Here is a 21,203-nt window from a genome sequence, read left to right as displayed (position 1 = left end):
AATCATCCTGAGACACTGCAAATACTCTACACAGTAGTTGGTGAACCTAGGCTGTTATCATCTTTGGAAACTTCAACTTAGAATTCATGAGTCCTTACCCACTTCCAAGCGAAGATCTCCTTCAGAACTTGGGCACGAGGGAGTTTGCTTCTGAAACTGATGAAGGGCAAATGATTCACAAAGAACAAATTAAAATGATATGCAAATGAACAAATTTCTTGATTCTCATATTGAGCTGTAATGATCTCAAAGAAAAAGAAACAAATAATTGCAGGCACTCACATATCTGAGTGACTAACACAAGATAACTAAGGACTCTATATAGTATAACCTTATTTATTAAGATGAGAGTATTATTCTCAGTCATTAGAACTTAGGGATAAATACAGAGTACAGGGGTTTACGATCTTGCAAAATTATACAATTTGTTAGTATAATTGTAGACAAAGTGGAGACTGTAAACCTCCCCTAAGCTCCATGTTTGCCTTTCTTTGTAGGAATAGCTGAAACAGATCGCTGATTTAGTCCATGTACTTCTCCAGCTTGAACTCGCACTACTGGCTTGAACTTTGTTTGGTATATGTTGAAGCTAACCTCATACCTTTATTTTTGATAAAAAATTTTTTTTTAGATTTATAGAAAAATTGCAAAGAAATCAAGAGTTCCCATACATACTACACCCCATTTCCCCTATTATTAACATCTGACATTGGTATGGTACATTTGTTACAATTAATGAATCAATACTAATACATTATATCAACTTGAGTCCAGTACTTTATTCAGATTTCCTTAGTTTTCATGCAACGTCCTTTTCTGTTTCAGGACCCATCCAGGACATTACATTCAGTCATGTCACCTTAGGCTCCTGGTGGCTGTAACAGTTTCTCCCTTCCCTTGTTTTGATGACCTTGACAGTGTTGAGGACGACCAGTCAGCTAGTTAGTAGGAAGCCCCTCAGTAGGGATTCATCTGATTTTTTAAAAAAATTTAGATTGGGTTATTAATTTTGGGAAGATCCCAAAGTTGAACTGCCATTTTCAGTACCTCATATCAAGAGTATATACTAGCATCACCATGACTTACAACTTTTCATGATGACACCGATCAACTGCCTCTGGCAATATTTGTCAGGTTTCTCCACTGTCAGGTTACAAATTTTTTTCTTTTCTTCCTTACTGGACTTTGTGGAAGGAAATCACTATGCACAGCCCATATTTAGAAGTGGCAATTATGTTCCATGAAAAATTTCTCTCCTTTCCATTTATTTATTCATTCAATCATTTATATCATTTATTTGTTGCTCAAATTATTCCACCTTTGGTCAGTAGGAGCTACTCATGCCTTCTTCTTTGCTTCCTTTGGTCTTGAATGTATCCTTGCTTTTCACGATTCAGCTGAGACGTTACCTCCTCCAAGGAAAAAAAATTCATGGAACCACCCCTACTCCCACTGAACTTTATCTCCTACCATTTTAGTTTATAATTTTTCCCATTACCGTACATCTAAAATTTACATTATGTGTTTATACACTGTAAACTTATCCATCTTTCCCTCTGGACAATAAGCTTTTTGATCATATCTTATTTATTTTGTATGTAGTACATAGTGCCTCACTTGCACAAAGCAGGAGCTCAACAATATATTTCTAGAATGATCATTATGGTTTTCTCTTTAGTCTAGGAATGCCTAACATATTAACCAGAAGCCACACAGAAGCTGGTAAATAACTGCCTTGGGAGGAACTACAAGGTGCTACTATTGTGTTAATCAGTCATGTAACACAACAGGCTCAGGATCTAAGTTTACACTTCCTCATGTCTCACTTCTAAGTAAGCCTATTTCCTGACCATTAATCCCAGTTATATTTGCATAACTACATTAAAAGCAATGAAATTATCTGATTGTTTAGAACCAAAGGCTAGGTAGTTTCTAGCACTGCTTACCTTAGAGAAGTGGTGTCCCTAAAATAGCACACAGACATTTTGGTCATGAGTTTCCCAAGTGACTTAGTGCTAGTTCGGAATTGCATAACCACTGAAGAAATAAATTTGCTGAGTTGTATTCTTCATTGTCAGGACTTATGAGAAAATGACTTTAAAAATTAATCAAGACTTTCTCAGATATAGGAACTAATGCTGTGGCAAACTATTAAGGTGAAACAGTTTTTAGCTTAGAGCATGCTATCATCTTTGTTGAAGTCACCATTAACTCTTGACTGATCACCTTCCTACTTGTACTCTTGCTCCATCCATCCACTCACAATAAATGAGATCATGTTGTTCCATTTAACCCTTCCTTGGCACTGCTTTTATAACAAAATTTAAATTCTCAACAATGCCCTAAAAGGCTCCACATATCTAGCGGGCTCCTCTACTTGTTCAAACTCACCCCATACGTGTCTCTTCCTTGTTTATTAATGCCAGCCATGCTCATCTTTCTGAAGCTGTGGCTCAGTCCCATAAATTTTCTGATGTCTAGTAACTCCATCTTGTTATAAGAACTTACAAAGTTCTTCAATCTTTAATGTTTCAAATGCACATGTTGTGTCTAAGAAACCCTCTACAAATCTGCTGAAATAGAGATTAGACTGAAAGATAAAACCCAAATTCTTCTTGAGTTAAAGTGGTTTTTTTGGGGGGTGTTAGAATGTACATTATCTTTAAGCTTTATTTAACTGATGTTATTTTTCCAAGAAATAGTAATAGTTTGATGTTGACATCCTACAAAAAATACCACAAATTTAAAAATTGTTTCTTACTATTTACAAGAAGTTAAAACACAAATTTAAATAAAGTATTGCCTTAAAATAATTGATTAAAAAAATTCAGTCCCTTTGATAACTAAAGTACCTTATTACATCATTCCAAACACATGAAAATTAACATGACCACCCCCCAAACTAAAATATTTTAAAAAATCAGATCACATAAAATACCACAACAATCTGCTTCTATTTTAGCACATTCAGAGACATGAAGTCTCTGCTTCCTGTTTTGATGATTTTTCTGGACCCATCTGCCTACGTGAAGTTCTTCAAGAGAAGAACCTACACTTGAATATTCCTTCTATACTTCTGTAAAATGTCGTTCGTTAGTCTTAGAAACAAAGGTCAACTAACACTGTTCTGATGACAGGCATAACTTTTGAGTGACAGTGACCTTTTCTCTCAGAATTGAGTCCAAAAGTTTATCAACTCTCAGAAGTTAGTAAGATATAACTGTGAAGCTGAAAATAAAAAATTTCACCTAAGTTTGCGGTAAATTCGTTGGATGGTAAAAACTATTCTGGCCCTGGCTGGGTGGCTCCGTTCATTGGGGCATTCTGCCATACACCAAAAGGTTGTGGGTTCAATTCCCAGTCAGAGCACATACCTAGATTGTGGGTTCGATCTGTGATTGGGGTGCATGTGGGAGGCAATAATCAATGTTGTTTTCTCTCTCTCTCTAAAAAATAAAAAAATAAAAACATATCCTTGGGTTAAGGATTAAAAAAAAAAAAACTGATCTGAATTGATGCAAGACTAATTTTAGCCTTTATTAATCCCATGTTAGGTGAAAGTTGTTTTTTGGGGTTTTTTGCCGCAGAATATTAATGTGTTTGAGAATAGCACATTTATTTTTCCAGACTCTATTGGAGGGGTTACAAAATGTATTATCATTCATATAGTTATTCACACCAAGTTTCTCCAAGTGTCTATTTTCAAAGATATATGGAGTTAATTTTGTTTATATCTTTTTCTAAAAAGCATACAGATTTTTTTTTTAATTTTTATTTTTTTAAAATATTTTATCGATTTTCTACAGAGAGGAAGGGAGAGGGATAGAGAGCCAGAAACATCGATGAGAGAGAAACATCGATCAGCCGCCTCCTGCACGACCCCCACTGGGGATGTGCCCGCAACCAAGGCACATGCCCTTGACTGGAATCGAACCCGGGACCCTTCAGTCCACAGGCCGACGCTCCATCCACTGAGCCAAACAGGCTAGGGCCAGATTTTTAAAGTAGCTCAAACAGAAGGCTTTACGTTACTTTTCCTTGACCTGCTATTCTACTAACTTCTTTCCTTCTACAAACTGAAAACTATTCAGAAAAGTAACTAGACAGTTTAAGAGATTACATGGCTTAGACATTTTGGTAACAGAGCTTCTAATTCTTTACCTATATGCCAGGGACTGTGGGCCAAATCCAACCCTTGGCCCATTTCACTGTTATGCCCACTTGTTTACATACTGTCTGTGGCTGCTTTCCTGCTACAAGACAGAGTTGCATAGTGACACAAACCTTATGACCTACAAAGCTGAAAATATTTACTGTTTGGCTCTTTAAAGAAAGTGCAAGGGTTGAACTAAGTATACATTCTGCCAAGGACGGTACTAATAGCTATGATTGTGTGAAATAAATTGGTTTGCCTGCATTTAGAGCTTATGACATATACTAGTATGTGTGACACTTCAAAGGCAGAGATATGTCACAGACTGACATTCCCTTTCTGTGTGAATGTGGTCTTAACGAGTCAAAATTTTAGATCTTTGGTCAGAAGTAGAGGGACTGAGGAGTATAGTACTTGCTGACAAGAGAAATCTGGTCAGAGAATGAAGAAAGGAATTTGTATGGTAAAGTTATTAATATTTCCACCTACTGTAAACATTAAATTCACTGAAAGGAACCCACGTACTTTTATATTTATGTTGACATGCATAATTTCAAAGAGGTGGGGAAATATGGGCCTTAAAAACTACTCACTGGTACTTTATTCTATAGCTCATGTGTGCTGTCTTGAGATTACTGTCTCTTGCCACAACTGATACAAACTTTCCCAGCTCAACCATGGCTCAATAAACTTTTATTACTTTTTGTTATTTACTTTTATTTAAAAGAATTTGTTTCCCTATCACAAAAATTAGATAACTACACCATCAACAGCAGCAAAGTCCACAGAGTTACATTGATGGTGCAGAGTTCACTGGGCATTCCCAATGTCCCAAAGGGCATAAAGGAGGGGAAAAAGTAAAAGAAAAAAAATACTCAAAACAAATTCAAAACCCATAATGATGTCGGGGAGAGACTTGTCGTGATAGTCTCTATCTTCATTCACTGTTGGCTGCAGATATACTTCAGCAGGACCATGTACAAATTAACTTGAGTAAACCTTTCATACCAACTCCAGCACCTAATTAGGGGGAGAAAAGGATCAGTTTAATAAAAAGTTTAAGAACATACAAAGAGTTTAATGCATCTTTACTATATTGTAAATGGTGAACTAATTCAGGAAAACTTTCGCTCACGGCTAAAATGCCAAAGAATTTGAAGGAATTAGTCATTAATCCTTTCTTGCTTTCAATTCAACAACTGGATCAATGCTCTGAGATTAGTTATCTCCAGAGTTAACTAGAAAGAAACTGGCTGATGCACAGCATGGATATAACATTTTTGGAACGTATACAGGGTGTGGCAAGAGTAGGTTCATAGTTGTATCCACTTGTGAAAATACTAAATTATTAAATAATAATACAAGAATAAACTCTATGCTTATTCTTGTATTTTTATTTATTAATTATTGTAATCAAAAGTGGACACAACTGTAAACTACTTTTGGTGTCTTTCCATATTCTTAAGAAAAGTTTAAGTATTGCTGTTTAGGATTTTAAGCTATTTATTTCTCCCATTGATAAAGAGTTTGCAGTATCAAGGTATACAGGACCTAATATTTTGCCTTTGCCTATTATTTCACATATTTTCTAGTTTATCATCTGGTGTCAAAATATTTTGCTAGTTATTACAGTAGAGTCTTGTCATACAAGAAAAGTGAGAGATTGCTAAAATTAAAAATGACAAGAAGCAATGATCAGTTATAAAAAGAATAGAAGAAATGGCTAAGAAAGAACATAGAACATGAGAAAAGTTACAAGCCACTGTCAAAAAGAATGTAAAATGGAGAGTGCAATTCTAGGTGGCAAAGAATTAAAGGAGCAACGATTCCCCCTCCTGTTAGTGCTAAGGCTTGACTTATACCTGTGCTTCCATAATGGTTTTTGTCTTTTGGTTAGCAAGCAGGCTACTTAACATAAGAGGTCAATGCTGTTGAACAAAATCTTAGATTTGTCACTAAGATTCTATAAGTGCATAACTTTGAGCTTCTGTAGCTACTTTAGCAATTCTAATTGCCTCAAAGGCCAAACTCACAGAAGGATAAGGTGCAGTTTTTTCAATAAATGGCTTGTCATGAGAATAAGAGAAAGGGAGACTGAGAGACTACAGAGAACCACTTAAAACAGAGATTCCATTTATTTGTCCAATGTACTGTGCCCCAAGTGCTAAATATCCAATGGTATAATTAGATACAATTTTTATTTCCGTAAGCTCCTAACTACAAAGAAGAGCAGGTGGAAAACTATGTATGAATTTGACACTGAAACTTGTGTGCCCAGAGACATTTAAGTTTTGGATCAAACTAATGGCAAGATCACATGATTGATCAATTTTCAACAGAACACTAAAATACCTTTTCTTTCCTTGGCAACTGAAGTAAAACCCACTTGTCAGGGAAGAGGACATGAAGAAGAGTAAGATATTTTTAAATCTGGTGAATGTCTAAGCATCTCCAGCTCTATCTTAGAATGCCCTGAGGGTCTTTGGACTGGCATAGAAAAGCTGAACAGCGTTTGGCCCACAGCAAATGCTTAACAGCCATTGCCTGTTTTTCATTCTGACCACTCATTGATCCACTGAGCATTCATATAACCTATAACAAGTACTATCATCTTCTCCATGGTTGCAAGCTACTTATTCTTTTCCCCTTCAATCAAAACCATTTCCAAGTAGACATAGACTCATGATTTGGAAATACCTCTAAGGCTAGTACAACTCTGTATTTCCATGTTACAGTTATATTCCATTACAGTCTAAAAATGAAACTGAATTTAAAATGGAGATGTATAAAATAAATAGCTTACCTTAATTGTACCCTGACTGTTAGCAGCAATCAGCACATTGGACTCCTAGAAAAGAATAAGAACTTTTAAAGTATAGAGGATTTTCTGGAGGGCAGTCCAAGAGAATAGATTCCTCTTCGTTCTTCTTTCTTCCCTTCACCCCAAGAAACTAATAGAATCTAAAGCGGGGAACCAACTTTAAAATGATTTTAACTAAAAATTTTAAACACAAAATTCCTTATTTTGAGAATTAAGTTTTAATAAAAATAATAAAGTTGGAAGCAGAGTAGGAAACTTTCAAATGTAAAGAAAAATAAAAGAACAGATTACTAGTAGAAGGAAAGCTAAAAGAAATAATGACTGGAAGAAAACACCAATAAAACTTGAGAAAAACAAAGAGCATAATCCTTTCCATAGAAAACTCCCCCTTCATTCATTTTCTCCCATAAAATACCAGTAATTGATGTAAATGCTACAGTAGAGTCTTGTCATACAAGAACATGGACAGCTATTCAGTATTAGGAATATGGACAGCTATTCAGTACTAGGAAAACAAACAAGTGTGAATATTCATCTGGGAAAAGGAAGGCTGTCTTTCTTTTTAATTATTCTATCACTCAGTATATGCATTTTTTATAACTTCGGTGATTACTTGAAATAGAATGTATGTGGTAATGTATCTTTTATATTCTAAACTTTAGGAAAAAATCATTTCTCTGGCAAGTAGGAAGAGTAGGAATGAAATGGACAAGACTGTCCATTTACTTAAGGAAACGCATTAAGTAGGAAGAGTTGGGACATGTCTCCTGTTGGAAATGAAGAGTCTGGAGCTTGGAAGTGTATAAAGTCTTTCTGCTTTTCAGAGTAGGCAGCTAAAAGGAGGTAGACAGACTCAAAATGCCACAGAGGCCACATGGCTGATGGAACGACCAAGTCCAAACAACAGCTATGAGAAACAGGTAATGTAGTCAAAACCTCAATGAAGAGCAGGGTCTGCTTGTATATCCTACAGGCTTCATGACAAAGTGATGAAGACAAGAAAGAAAACTCTTGATCTATATCTGCAAAAGTCAGGCATCTGTACTCTATAAACTTGTTCATTTCTATTTTTTTACTTCCCTTTGATTCCTAGTAAAGTTACTTTTGGAAAATGCTCATGTTTTTGCTACTGGTGTGATAGGAAATAATTTTTTCCACAACCCCTCAAAATTATAGTATCAGAACATTCTTTGGTTGTAGTTGGTGGCGATAAAATCCATGGTCCTAATTATATCAAGAAGGAATAAAAGACATGTTTTTGCTTGGGTGGACATGGGAACTCCCAATAGGGATTTGGGGACCAAAAAAAACCCTCAAAATATGGCACCTTGGCATATTATATACTTTAAGTTAAAGGAATCTGAGAAAAAAACAGAAGCAGGAAGGTCACTCTGACACCCTTACCGCCCCCGCAACCCATAAAGTCCTCAGGTGAGAAGTGCCCACCCTATACACAGAAGAAAGCAACACCTTTATCTCCAAAGACAAAGGGATGCCAAAAAGAATCCAAACAAACAGAACTTGCTGTTTCCTCCATGCTCTGTAACCTACCACATTTCTACAGGACTGCCCCTCTTCCTCAAACTTAGCACCAATTACTCAGGCTTGTTTCTTTGGGTCTTCATTTCCTTGTGAAGGTTCCTGTGTCACATAAAGCTTAAATACAGCTCTTCTCCTGTTAATAAGTCACTGACATTTAATTTTCAGACCTGGTCAGGGATGCTAAGAAGGTTAAAGAAAACTTTTTCCTCCCCTCACCCAGTATTTCCCTAGGTGAGGTTTTCCCTTAAATCAGCACATGTAATCTTGAAAATAGTAACATGGGTAATACAGTTTTCACTATTAGAATTACTTTCAATATCCACTTTGGACCCAGACATGATCCTTCTGTGAACAGCTTCCAGATATGAAGCCACAAATAGCACTGACTGATCTAGTTTCTGTTTGAGCAAAAACTCAGGTCTCCAAGAAAGCCCCGGCCACCATCATACACTGCAGTCACCCAAAGCTGCTCACTCTGCTGTGGGAACATACAATGATGGGATGGTGAAAATTTTATGACCAAAGCTCTATCTCTTTCTGCCATTTTAATTCTAGTCCCCTTAAAAAAAAAATGATTTCAGTGAGGGGCAGATAGAAACATCAATGATATGAGAGAGAGAGAGAGAGAGAGAGAGAGAGAGAATCATTGATCAGCTGTCTCCTGCATGACCCCTAATGGGGATCGAGCCCAAAACTCTGGCTTGTGCCCTGACTGGGAATTGAAACGTGACCTCCTGGTTCATAGGCTGATGCTCAACCACTGAGCCACACCAACCAGGCTCTAGTCACCATTTAATACAAAGAAGGAAGGCAGTGCAACCTGGTAGAGATGAAGGTGCACCCTCTCTGCCAGTTTTAGAGATTATAAATTACATAATTCAAACTTCTAATTCTCAGTAGAAGAAAATCTTGGAAAAGTGTAGTATATTACCATACAGTATGAAAGGTTAGGGTCAATTAAATAATACATCACCACATAAGAGGAGTCTGAAGTCTGTATAATTACTACACTAAACCTAAGTAGGAAGACATCTGATAACTATTCAACAGGAACAAACAATGTCTTTTGTAACCTCAGAACTATTGTGGCATTAACAAGTGATGCCATATCGGATGCTACCAGAGGGTTAACACTAAACATATTTTCCTGTGGAGACAGATAAATATCTTATTTACAAATAAGATAACACAGGAAGAAAGGGCCCAGTTGGAACTGTCTTTTGGGACTAACATATAGGTGACAGTGTTGTCCTAAGAATTCTTAGAAACACTCAAAACTGTTCATATTAACAAACAATGAAAAAAAAAAAAAGTCTACATCTCAGTATACCCCCTTCCTGAAAAAACCATGAACTTATAAAAAAGAGATTTAGGATAAAACTGTCTTTCAGATAACCAGGTATTGGCTGACGCTAAATTAATTTTTGCATGCAACAGAAAAATAAAACCAGGTTATTATAAATGGTGAAGGAAGGAGACTTGAATTGGGTGGTGAAAACACAATACAATATTCAGATGATGCATTATAAAATCGTATCCCTGAATCCTATGTAATTTTATTAACCAATGTCAACCCAATATATTCCACACAAAAAAACGAAAGGTTGCTAAAAGTTGGCCATAAAACCAATACAATACAATACAATACAATGCAATACAATACAATACAATACAATAAAACCTGGCATTTTACTTAAGCAAAGAGTTATGAAAGTGATAAGTATAAGGTTATTACTGTAGGTTTCAAGTGATTTTTGTTTGCATTTTGAATGACTGGTCGCTCTTAGCTGCAGCTGTAGTCTGCTAGAGCCCAAATGTAAATAAGTTCTTGTTTAATGAGTTGTTTTCACTTGCTAAGTGAAATAAACACCCTAGCCAATAATTCTCATTTTCTCCCTCTTGCTTGGAAACTGACATTTTTATTATGAACTCTCCTCAAGGTTATGCTAATATTGCACCTAATATTTTCTTCTTAATATAAAGAGATTAAGGTAAGATAATGGAAAAATTAACAGCAAATGTTTTATAAAAATAGAAGACACATGCACAAAAACCACCTTCCTTATAAAGTGGGTAATACTATACTCACACTGATACAATGCTAGCTTGCCTATAAAAGTGCCATCATAGCTAATATATTAAAATCTTAAGCAAGTTGAGAAATAACAATTATTCACTACTTTGTAACTAGAGAACTTATTCCTAGATATAGATATAATTGATTTTAAATGTGAACTAATTTTGTTACAGATTTAAATATGTTAAAAGAAATCCCAAATAACTCCCATTTCTGGCCATGGCAGAATAACTAGAACAAATGTGCTCTCTTATCAGCTAAAAAAAATTAACATATGTAAGACAATATTGGACAACAAGCAGTGCAAGACTGTGATTCTTATGAGAAGGGAAACAAATGAGGTGAGTCCTATAACTGCCCTGGCTTTCTGCTTGGAGGCAATTTCTGAACCACATAGCAAAAAAAGGAGAATCCAAATAGAGCACAGAGGAATCCAAGCACATCTTAGGACACAGAGATGTAAGTTCAGGGTATCTGTAGGGCAGCTTGAATTTGTACAGCAAAGTAGCATAGATTTTCCTATTTCCTCCCTGCACCCAACTTAAAATTTTTCTGTTAAGACATAATCGTTTTATTAGGTATCCAAAGGAACTTGTTTTCGCAATTAGGGAATACATACTATAAGCTTCTTTTAGGGATGGATATTAAAAATATTTCAGACACAGTCACCAGTCATAAAAACTAGTACAGTTATGCCATTACATATCTGATTGTCCCTGATTTTAGCATATCCTTGACCACAGTAGTTACAGTTCCATCCAATTTTTAAATATAGTAGTAACAGTAAAGAGATAGTAAACATCCATCTTCTAATGGGATTTAAAATTTATACAATGAGGATCAAAGTCTGAGCTTCAAACAGCAAAGAAAGATGTGTAACTTAAGGTGTTGGTACAGTATACAAAAATACTCACTTGCCTTTATATTCAAAGAAGCCCACCTTTAATTAAGATAATCAGCTTTGATTTGATATCAAGGGTCACTTTGATATCAAGGGGTCACTTGATTCCTATCTTCATATATCTGGTTTGAGTAGAAGCCTACTGTCATCTACTAGATGTACTGAATTTTGTGCAGAAGAAAATTGTAAGGGATATGACATTGCAAGAAAGGATAAAGATACATGTAGTTACATGGAAGAACATGGCAACAAGTAGACTCAAAAAGACAGAGGCATTGAAAAGGATTTAAAAACACAGGGACAATGTTTACTACATGTAACAATAAAAATTATTAATTAACTTAAAAAAAGAGTTGACAAAAAATAAAAAGAACCAGGGACATTTCTTGGACTTGGTTGAGACATTCTAGAACAGTGGTTCTTAACCTTGGCTGCACATTAGAATCACCTGGGAATCTTTTTAAAATCCTGATTTCTGGGCCTCATCCTCCAGAAATTCTGTTTCTTTGTTATGGGGTGAGGCCACAACATTAGTAACAAAGTAACAGAATTTCTGGATGATGGGGCCCAGAAATCAGGATTTTAAAAAGATTCCCAGGTAATTCTAATGTGCAGCCAAAGTTGAGAACCACTGTTCTAGAAAGTGGTAACAAGCAGTGACAAAACCTCTCCAGTATATTGGACACATATGTTGAGATAGGTTCAGTCATAAAGCAGTCTGTTCCCCTGTGTTAATAATTTTTAGCTGGAGGTCATTTTAGTGAAGGGTCTTGAATCTAGATTTGAATTTATCATACAAAGAAACAGAGCAAAAATAATACAAGTATGTAGAAAATTTTTAAATGGTTCATTAAAATGAAGATTAAAATAGACTAAGGGCTTCTAAAGAGCCTAGAGAAATAAGACTAGTTATTCAACAACTGTCTGATGCAATAACTGCTCAGAGTAAAAGATATAGGGTTTTCAAAACCACAAACAGGATTCTCACACAATCAGTTATAAATAAATTCCCAGCTGTGGCTTGCTTATTAGCACACCCTGGTGCTGTATATAACATGTCAGTGCATTAGAAATGCCATTGCCACTCCCTCTCCGTCCTACACCTACAGCAGAACATACTCCATGAAAAACTAAATTCTAAATTTAGTACTAAGAAGTTAATAATTAATAGCCAACTTTTCCTCCTGGAAGTGGTCATTTTGGAAATTTGGGCACAAGTATAAGAATACATAAATTATATTTTGGAAAACGCACTTTCTTAATGACAAATCAATTCTTAATGAGAAAAACTTAATGAAAGCCAACTCTGATGAGTTCCTTCACATATGACACAGATGACAGCCTATATAATAAAAGCCTAATATGCTAAATGTCTGGTTGTCTGTTCAACCAATCAAAGTGTAATATGCTAATGATATGCTAAGGCTGTTCAACTGCTTGCTATGACATCACTGACCACCAGGGAGCAGACAGTTGACTGGTTGACCAGTTGCTATGATGTGCACTGACCACCAGGGGGCAGATGCTCCAACCAGCAGGTTAGCTTGCTGCTGGGGTCCAGCTGATTGGGACTGAGCAAGACAGGCCAGACATACTCTGGAGCCCTCCCACGTTCCCTCCCTGGCTGGCCCTGATTGTGCACCAGTGGGGTCCCTAGGCCTGGCCTGTGCCCTCTCACAATCCGGGCCCTCAGGGGGGCACATCGACTGTCAGGTAGTTCCATCGACATAAATAAAAGCCTAAGCGACTGTTACGGTGGAACAACTGGTCACTATGATGCGCACTGACCAGACACTCAATGCAGGAGCTGCCCCCTGGTGGTCAGTGCACTCCTACAGGGGGAACACAGCTCAACTAGAAGCTAGGCTCATGGCTGGCGAGTGCAGTGGCGGTGGTGGGAGCCTCTCCCACCTCCATGGCAGCGCAAAGAGCAGCGAGCCAAGCGGTAAGGAGTGAGGGGTCCCGAACTGTGTGAGGGCGCAGGCCGGGCTGAGGGACACGCCCCCCCCCCCGTGCACAAATTTCATGCACTGAGCCTCTAGTATTATAGAATTGTACACCTGAGATATATATATTACCAATGTCATCACAATAAGTTCAATAAAAAATTTAAAAATTTTAAAAACCCAGTACATGTAATCAGCAGATATTAACAAATGGCAAAGAGAGCAGTACCTGGAGTGCAGGTTTCTCAGCTTGTATGGAGGGGAACGATCAAACTTAGCCAGCTGTGCTAAGCCAGACAGAGACCTCCATGTTTATGTAGGATCACTGCAATTTGCAGACAAAGGCATTTTTCATTTGTCCACACGGTTGGTACCTGCAGGTCCCATTTGGTGTGCTTCATTACTAAGAAGCCTTTTGCTATCCAGTCTTTTCTATATCAACTTCCTGACTGCATCAGATTCTCATTTAAGTACACTTTAATGCATTCAAACAAGTTATGGAAAATAAACAGGATTTGAGAACCATTAAAAAGACACACAACATACAAACTCAAAGTGATCTTTACTCAGGGAGAAAAGGTTGTAAAAAACATGTACAAGGGAAGGAGGACTGAGATACACAAAAACATTCCATACATTCACCACCCTTCCTTCATTCCCAATGCTTTCCAAAGTCTTCTCCCTTCTCATCAAGAACCTAATCAACTTAATTTCCCTTACCACACAGCACTCAAATATTACCTCCAGACACCTAGTTTCCTTCGCAGGACAATAACTCTAGGCTTTCGGATAATCTCCTGAATAAAGCTGGAGAACCATGTGCTTGCAAGGCACATCTGATGGGAAAAAGACTCTGTCTTGAAGAGGGCCTCTGAGCATGGAACTGTGAATATCTAGTTACTAGTGCTATTTGCACAATTCCTCCAGAATACTCTGAGCAAAGCTGTTTCAAGACTTCTGTACTATTTTAGTTATACCATGTAACAGTAGAAACTGCAATGAATGTAAGACAGGGAGACTTGGACCTGCATTTGGGGTCTGTCATAGTATTTCTTAACCTTCTTAGAGACTCAATTTCTTCAACTATAAAATAAATAATCTTAGGTTCTTTATAGAATTTTTATAAAAACTCAAAGAAAACACAGTAAAATATCTAACCAAAAATGAACAGGCATATTATAGACACTCAAAAAATACGTGGCAGTTATTCTTATTAAAATACCCATTTCTTTATAATTAAAATACCAATTTCTTTACAGTTGTTGCAACTATGACTACCACTATATCATTCTAGTCACTACAGTTATGATCTTATAAAATTGATTAAAACCATAAAGTAGATTCTCCAGTTAAGTAGCCTTAAATTTTAACATAATTCTAACTCCTAAAAAACTAAGTAGCTGCTGGTGTTGATATTTTTTGCTCTTAAAGTAGAAGCGAGGAATATAACTGGGATCACACTAATTAAGTACAATTAGAGAAGAATATACCTGAATGGCAGCTGGCGGAGTGCACTCTATAGGTGTATCAGCAGCTGTGAGAAGCCAGAAATGAAGGAGATGAAATGGTTAAGAAAGGGATAGAAAAGTAGGGGTTGGGTTAAAAAAAGGATGAGAAAATTTAGATAAGTGGGAGGGAGAGAACAAGGCAATACATGGGGAACAACATGAACACAAGTTCAGAGGTAACATTAGGAATAGAATGGAGGCAATAAAGAAACTTTCTTAATAGATGTTTTGTGCTAGAAAATAAAAATAAGGTTGGACAAGTAGCATTACTTCAAATTCTTAAAAATCTTGAACACTGCTAGCAGTTTAGATTTAATACCTAAGATCAAACACATGAGGAAAGAGAAATAAAGAAGAGTAACATTTAAACTCACATCTATGATTACTCTATACTTAATTTTAAAGGCTGACTTCTAATTAATTACTTAAATTTGAAATCTGAGCTACCTTTAAATCAGTTCTTCTGGGTATTTTTTCCTATAATTGAAACTGGATTTTCTCAAGAATCTTATTTAATTGTGAGGGTAAAAATACAATTTTTAAATGAGATAAAGGCACCTGAAGTGAAATAGGTAAAATAATCAAGTTGAAGAAATATATTTATGAAGTTATATCCTAATTTTTAATGATGGTCAAATATACTACTTGGAGTTACTTGCAAATACTGAGTTTGAAAGAAAGTTTTCTGAATGACCTAGGATCAATTAAAGGTAATGAGCAATGTTTGACTCTGTGAATTCCTACATGTAATGATTAAGGATATTTGATAGCAGTATACAAAAGCTAAACTAAAGGGAGTATAAAGCCATTGGAAGTAATCTATGAAGGCAGGGGAGGAACAGGAATGAGGAGATGAAAAACATAAATAAATGAAAAAAAGATAAATATAGGATATTGAAAACAAAGTATTATTGCTGTTGGATGAATATTTGAAGATAAAAGAGATGCAACAATGATGATTTAGGAATTTTGGGCTTAAATGACTTAAACGAATGATAAAGCCAAAAGGAAGCAAGGACATTAATCTGACATAGGCTCAAAGGAAAAATCAAAGGAATAGCATTTCAGAATAAAATCCCAAAGAGCTCACTGCTGGATTTAAATTGCCCTCACTTCTTTTTGTGGCTAGGTAGGGTCTTTGAACATTTAATTAAGTAAAATTTCACTTAAAAATTCAACAAATTTCTTACAAAGCAATGTAAAAATAAAAAAGCTCAAAACCTGATTATGTTATAGCACTTGATTATATATGAATCCCATGGGCAATGTTTTAAAAATAGAAATTCTGGAGCTTCTGAGTTGGTGAACACACTGAAGTGATGGAAATAGAAAGATGGCTTGCCCAGAGAAGGCATGGGAGCCCCATGTCACACCACCTCCATCAATACCTGCCTCTGCGCATCTTTTCCATTTGGCTGCTCCTGGGTTATAGCCTTTATAATAAATTGGTAAGCATTTGATCAAATTTGGCTGATTACACATCAAGATATGCTGCTTCCTGGGAGACAGATCTTGGGCTCCAGCTTTAAGATCCTGATTTAGTACAAGTATACAAGAATATTCTAGTCTTTCCTTTTGCCAATGAGATCAAAAAGAACCCCAGCCTCTTACTACCAACGTTACCCCTTAGAATTGGTTTTTATAACCTCTTCCAAAGTGACCAACTTCCAAATGGACCTTGGAAAGCCTTCTTATGTGGCTCGTGAAAGGGTTTGAGATAGTGCCTATTACTGCTGTGAAATGAAGATGAGGTCTGTAGTAGCCATTGTTGGGAACGCTTTTTTTCTCATTCTCACATGCAAACACTATTGGATCTCTACAAATTTCCAACAAGTGGGACCAAGAATGGATGTGTCAGGGATGTGACCTTTACTTCCTTCTCCCATGTAATTCTAGGCAATTTAATAAAATAAAAGATTTATGTGTCCTATTAAAGACACACAAAAATTAAGGTTCCTGGGTCTTACCTTCAGAAACTGACTTATAAGTCTGGGGTTTAGCAATTTGCTTTTAAAATACATATTCCAGGAAATTAATAATACTGAAGTAAATATTAGTAGACCATACTTTGAAAAAAACTGGTATAGATATTGAAAACTGTCTATAAATGTTGAATCCACAGAAAAAAGAAATCTGTACTTTCCTGCTTTGGGTGACAAGGAGGAAATTGAAAAGATTTACTTATTTCTTTTTTTAAATAACTTGAATTTATAGATCTCACACAAGAACAACAGAATTCCAAGATTAATAGGACGAGACTTTTTAACCTAGGGAGGCTTTTAAGTTTAGTGAGAATGATTATACACGTAAAAATTTATTTGTAACACCTTTATAAATTTATATAAATTTATTTAGTTAAAAAAGATACACAGTACTTGAATATTTGAATCACAGAAATTTAGTAGAAAAGTTAAACTTCACAAGTGGAGATCTATGAGAATTTAAAATAAATAAACTAGAAAGGGAAGCTGAAAGCTGGGGGTTGTTTACCTACACTAGTGCAGTTTACATATACTACAAAATGTCCCATTCTTTTCTTTCATATTCTCATTCCCATGTTTTAAAACTAGTTATGACAAAGTAAAACACATGAAGTCTGCACAACTTCATAAAATGCAGTTTAGAACTTTTGCCCACATTATCAAGTGACATTGTACATTCAAAGGATTTAAGTAAAACTGGGGTAAAGAATGGGTTAACACAATGAAAATTCAGAAAATGTTGACTTTTACTGCATATGGAAGCATAAGTTCTTGAATGTTTCACATTTTTAAACAATGTTTACTGTTTATGAGGTAATGGGAAGAGGAAAAGAGAGAGGGAGGGAGGATGAAGAGAGAAAGAGAGGGAAAAAGGGAGGGAGAGAGGGAGGGAAGAAGAGAGGGAAAGAGGGAGAAAGGGAAGGAGAGAAGGAGGGAAGGAGAGAGGGAGGAAAGGAGGGAAGAAGGGGGAAAGAGGAACATCTTAACATTGACTCGCAACTCCCAGTAAAAGCCAAAACAGTCATGACAATGCTAAACAATGCTGTACTGAAGTGGCTCTTCTTCACTCTGAAACATCTGCTGTTCTCCACCTAGCTCACTGTAGTCCACATAACACTGCCTTCTTTCTGTTCCTTGAACACTAATCACATTCTTAAAGGCTTCCGAACTGTTTGCTTCACCAGGAAAGCTCCTCTATATTTCAACATGGATTATGCTTTCATCTCCTCTAGTCTTTGCTCTAAGTCACCACCAATTGAAAACTACTCCAGCACTCCGTCTATTCCAGCACTCTCCCACTTTTGGGCTTTGTGTTTTTTCTCCAAAGCACTCGCTCCTACTATAACAACTTATTTACTTTGTTTTCCGTCTTCTCCAGCACATAAAATTGTAAGTCTCCTATGAAGGCCAGAGCTTTTTTTACAGTTTTGTTCACAGTTTATCTCTAGAATCTAAACTGTGGCTGCACATAATACTGGTTGAATAAATGAACAAGAGAGTCTTTCACACCTTCCGCTTCATCTAAAATAAGAAAAGAAAGTTATTTTTGTGGCTAATAAAGGGAAGTTATTATAAAAACCCCTAGAGGCCCAGTGCACAAATTTGTGCACGGGTGGGGTCCAGCCGGCCCACCCCAATCGGGGCGAGCTGGCCAGGGGGAGGAGCCACGGGCAGTTGGCTGGCTGGCCCCGCCCCTTGTCAAACTCCCAGTCGAGGAGACAATTGGCATATTAGCCTTTTATTATAGAGGATTATTATATAGGATACTTAAAACATATCTGGAGTAGTAATGAAATGAGTTACAGAACTTTAAATCTTTTTATTGTGAAAGAAAGCAAGTTCCTGGGTGATGCCTTTTTATAAGAATCCCCATTTGTATTTTATTTTCAGTTTTACTATGTATCAAGGTATGATTGCCCCACTACTAGGAGGGGGATCACAGTATCATATACAACTAGCTTTAATACAGCACTAAGTTAGCTTTATAGAGGGATACAGAGTAGGAAATTCATCATGCACAGCACCTTCAAACTCATCAGGGGGCCAAGCAACTATTTACAGGCATAGTTTCTTGGATCTCTCCCCAACTCACACAAAGAGTACTCAAGAGTTGCCAAGGACAGTTAGGGTGCAAGTGGTTCATCCCCATACAGAGATGTGCCTTGTTTTCCTGCCAGTCTTATACTGTTCACTTTGAATAGATGTAAGGACTATAAGCCAACTCACAGTTCTCTCACTCCAGATGAAATACCACAGATGAAGTTTCATAGTAAATTTAAGATAACTAGCTCCTAGCACATATTTGTCTAAACTCAGTTTATTTCCATAAAATAGTGCTATAAGAAGGCAGACCAAAGTTAAATTTTTAAGCAGGCCTAGGTCTGCAAGAGGTCTAGGTTAAATATTAAATCTATACTCACATTGTAGATTGCAAATCATTTATTCTCTGGGATACAAAGGCTTCCTGAATCTCTACATTGATGTCTTTCATCAATTTTGTCAAGTTCTTAACAACAATCCTTTCTAATATTTGCTTCAGCAACATTATTTCTCATCTCTCCTTTTAGGTCTCCAATTTATTGAACTTTCTTACTTCATCTTCTATTTCCTTTCTGTATTTTTTTCATCACTTTGTCTCTCCATGTTTACTTCTGTATGTTTTCTTCTAATTTAACTACAAGTTCATTAATTCTCTTTTCAACTGTGTCTGATCTTCCACTCAACCCATCCTGTGTTCTTAATTTTGTTAGCTCTATATTTTCAGTTCTAGAATTTTCATTTTAAAGTGTTTAGTTCCCAGTTTAAATTTTCAATATTTTCTTTAATCTCATCAGCGTGGGTATTTTCAAGCGATGCCTGATAACTCTAATATCCAGAGATGCTGTGATTTGTTTCTACTCTCCATTGCTTCTGCTGGATTTAGTCATGCTGCCTTGCTTTTTCCTAGGTCTGTTTATTTTTTATTGTGCCCTAATTATTGCAATTGCAATTTAAAAAACATAAATGAAGTTTTCAGATGATCTTCTTTAGAGGATCTTTCATAAAGGATTTAATATTGCATCCTGTGGATTCTAGCAATCCAGAATCACCTCCCTTTAATTTCAAGATTGATATGATTTGAAGTTGAGTTGCAATCACTGTGAGGCTTATCTTCCACAGTGGTAAGCACTTCCTGAATCTCTACCTTGATGTCTTTCATCAATACCTGTGCCCCTTTGAAACTACCATTAAGTGCTCTCAGCCACTCCACCAAAATTGGCAAATGCTCCCAGGCAAAAGTATACTCAAAAGTCAGGGTCACATTTCTAGGCTGGTAATTCTTTTCTATCTTGTGTACTTTACAATGCCTTCAAACAGGTTTTTGTTTTTAAAATACATATACCTGCTCCCAATTTTCTAGTACTACTTCAAGCAGCGGTTCTCAACCTGTGGGTCGCGACCCCTTTGGGGGTCGAACGACCCTTTCACAGGGGTTGCCTAAGACCATTGGAAAACACATATATACTTACGTTTTGTTTTTGTGATTAATCACTATGCTTTAATTATGTTCAATTTGTAACAATTAAAATACATCCTGCATATCAGATATTTACATTACGATTCATAACAGTAGCAAAATTACAGTTATGAAGTAGCAACGAAAATAATTTTATGATTGGGGGTCACCACAACATGAGGAACTGTATTAAAGGGTCGCGGCATTAGGAAGGTTGATAACCACTGACTTAGAGGAAAGATTGGTCCAACACTTAGTCTGCCATTACCAATACTGAAAATTGAATAAGAGAACTTTAAACAATATAGCAATGGAGTATATCTAATTAAAGTTCAACCATACCTGGAACTCAAATATCTTTTTTTTAAATATATTTTATTGATTTTTTTACAGAGAGGAAGGGAGAGGGATAGAGAGTTGGAAACATCAATGAGAGAGAAACATCGATCAGCTGCCTCCTGCACACCTGCCACTGGTGATGTGCCCGCAACCAAGGTACATGCCCTTGATCGGAATTGAACACGGGACCCTTCAATCTGCAGGCCGACGCTCTAGCCACTGAGCCAAACTGGTCAGGGCTGGAACTCAAATATCTTAACATACTCATCAATTAAGAATTTTTGTGTCAACAATAAAACCAACCAAGTAAGCAACTAAAAAGCTATTTTTTGAAAAAATGACACTAAAGAATGACTACTCTTTAAAAAAATCAAGATAAATTATTTCTTCATATACTTTATTAGAAAGCTTGTACTTTAAATAAGTGACAAGTTGGAG

General features: G+C 36.4%; 1 protein-coding gene and 1 non-coding gene across 6 annotated transcripts in view; both read right to left on the bottom strand.

Annotated features, from left to right (window-relative positions):
• Positions 1-986: 986 nt before the first annotated feature.
• Positions 987-21,203, bottom strand: part of COP1 (COP1 E3 ubiquitin ligase) — a 104,473-nt gene continuing 84,256 nt past the window's right edge. For 4 of the 5 annotated variants that reach the window (XM_059673965.1, XM_059673966.1, XM_059673962.1 and 1 more), the window contains 2 exons: positions 6,957-7,001; positions 987-5,173 (listed from right to left, as the gene is read on the bottom strand). In XM_059673965.1, coding sequence (XP_059529948.1) covers positions 5,156-5,173; positions 6,957-7,001 — 63 coding nt within the window. In that variant the 3' untranslated portion in view covers positions 987-5,155. Of the gene's footprint in view, positions 5,174-6,956; positions 7,002-14,930; positions 14,975-21,203 lie in introns of all 5 variants that reach the window. The other variant, XR_009449833.1, reaches the window with a different exon arrangement.
• LOC132221457 (small Cajal body-specific RNA 3) lies at positions 13,690-13,828 on the bottom strand. Its single transcript, XR_009449999.1, has one exon. It is a non-coding gene; the product is annotated as a small Cajal body-specific RNA 3 (non-coding RNA).

The sequence above is a fragment of the Myotis daubentonii genome, chromosome 18 (assembly GCF_963259705.1).
Source record: "Myotis daubentonii chromosome 18, mMyoDau2.1, whole genome shotgun sequence".
In the NCBI taxonomy this organism is placed as follows: Eukaryota; Metazoa; Chordata; class Mammalia; order Chiroptera; family Vespertilionidae; genus Myotis; species Myotis daubentonii.
The sequence above is the reverse complement of the archived record's forward strand: the minus strand, read 5'-3'. Positions and strand labels throughout refer to the sequence as shown.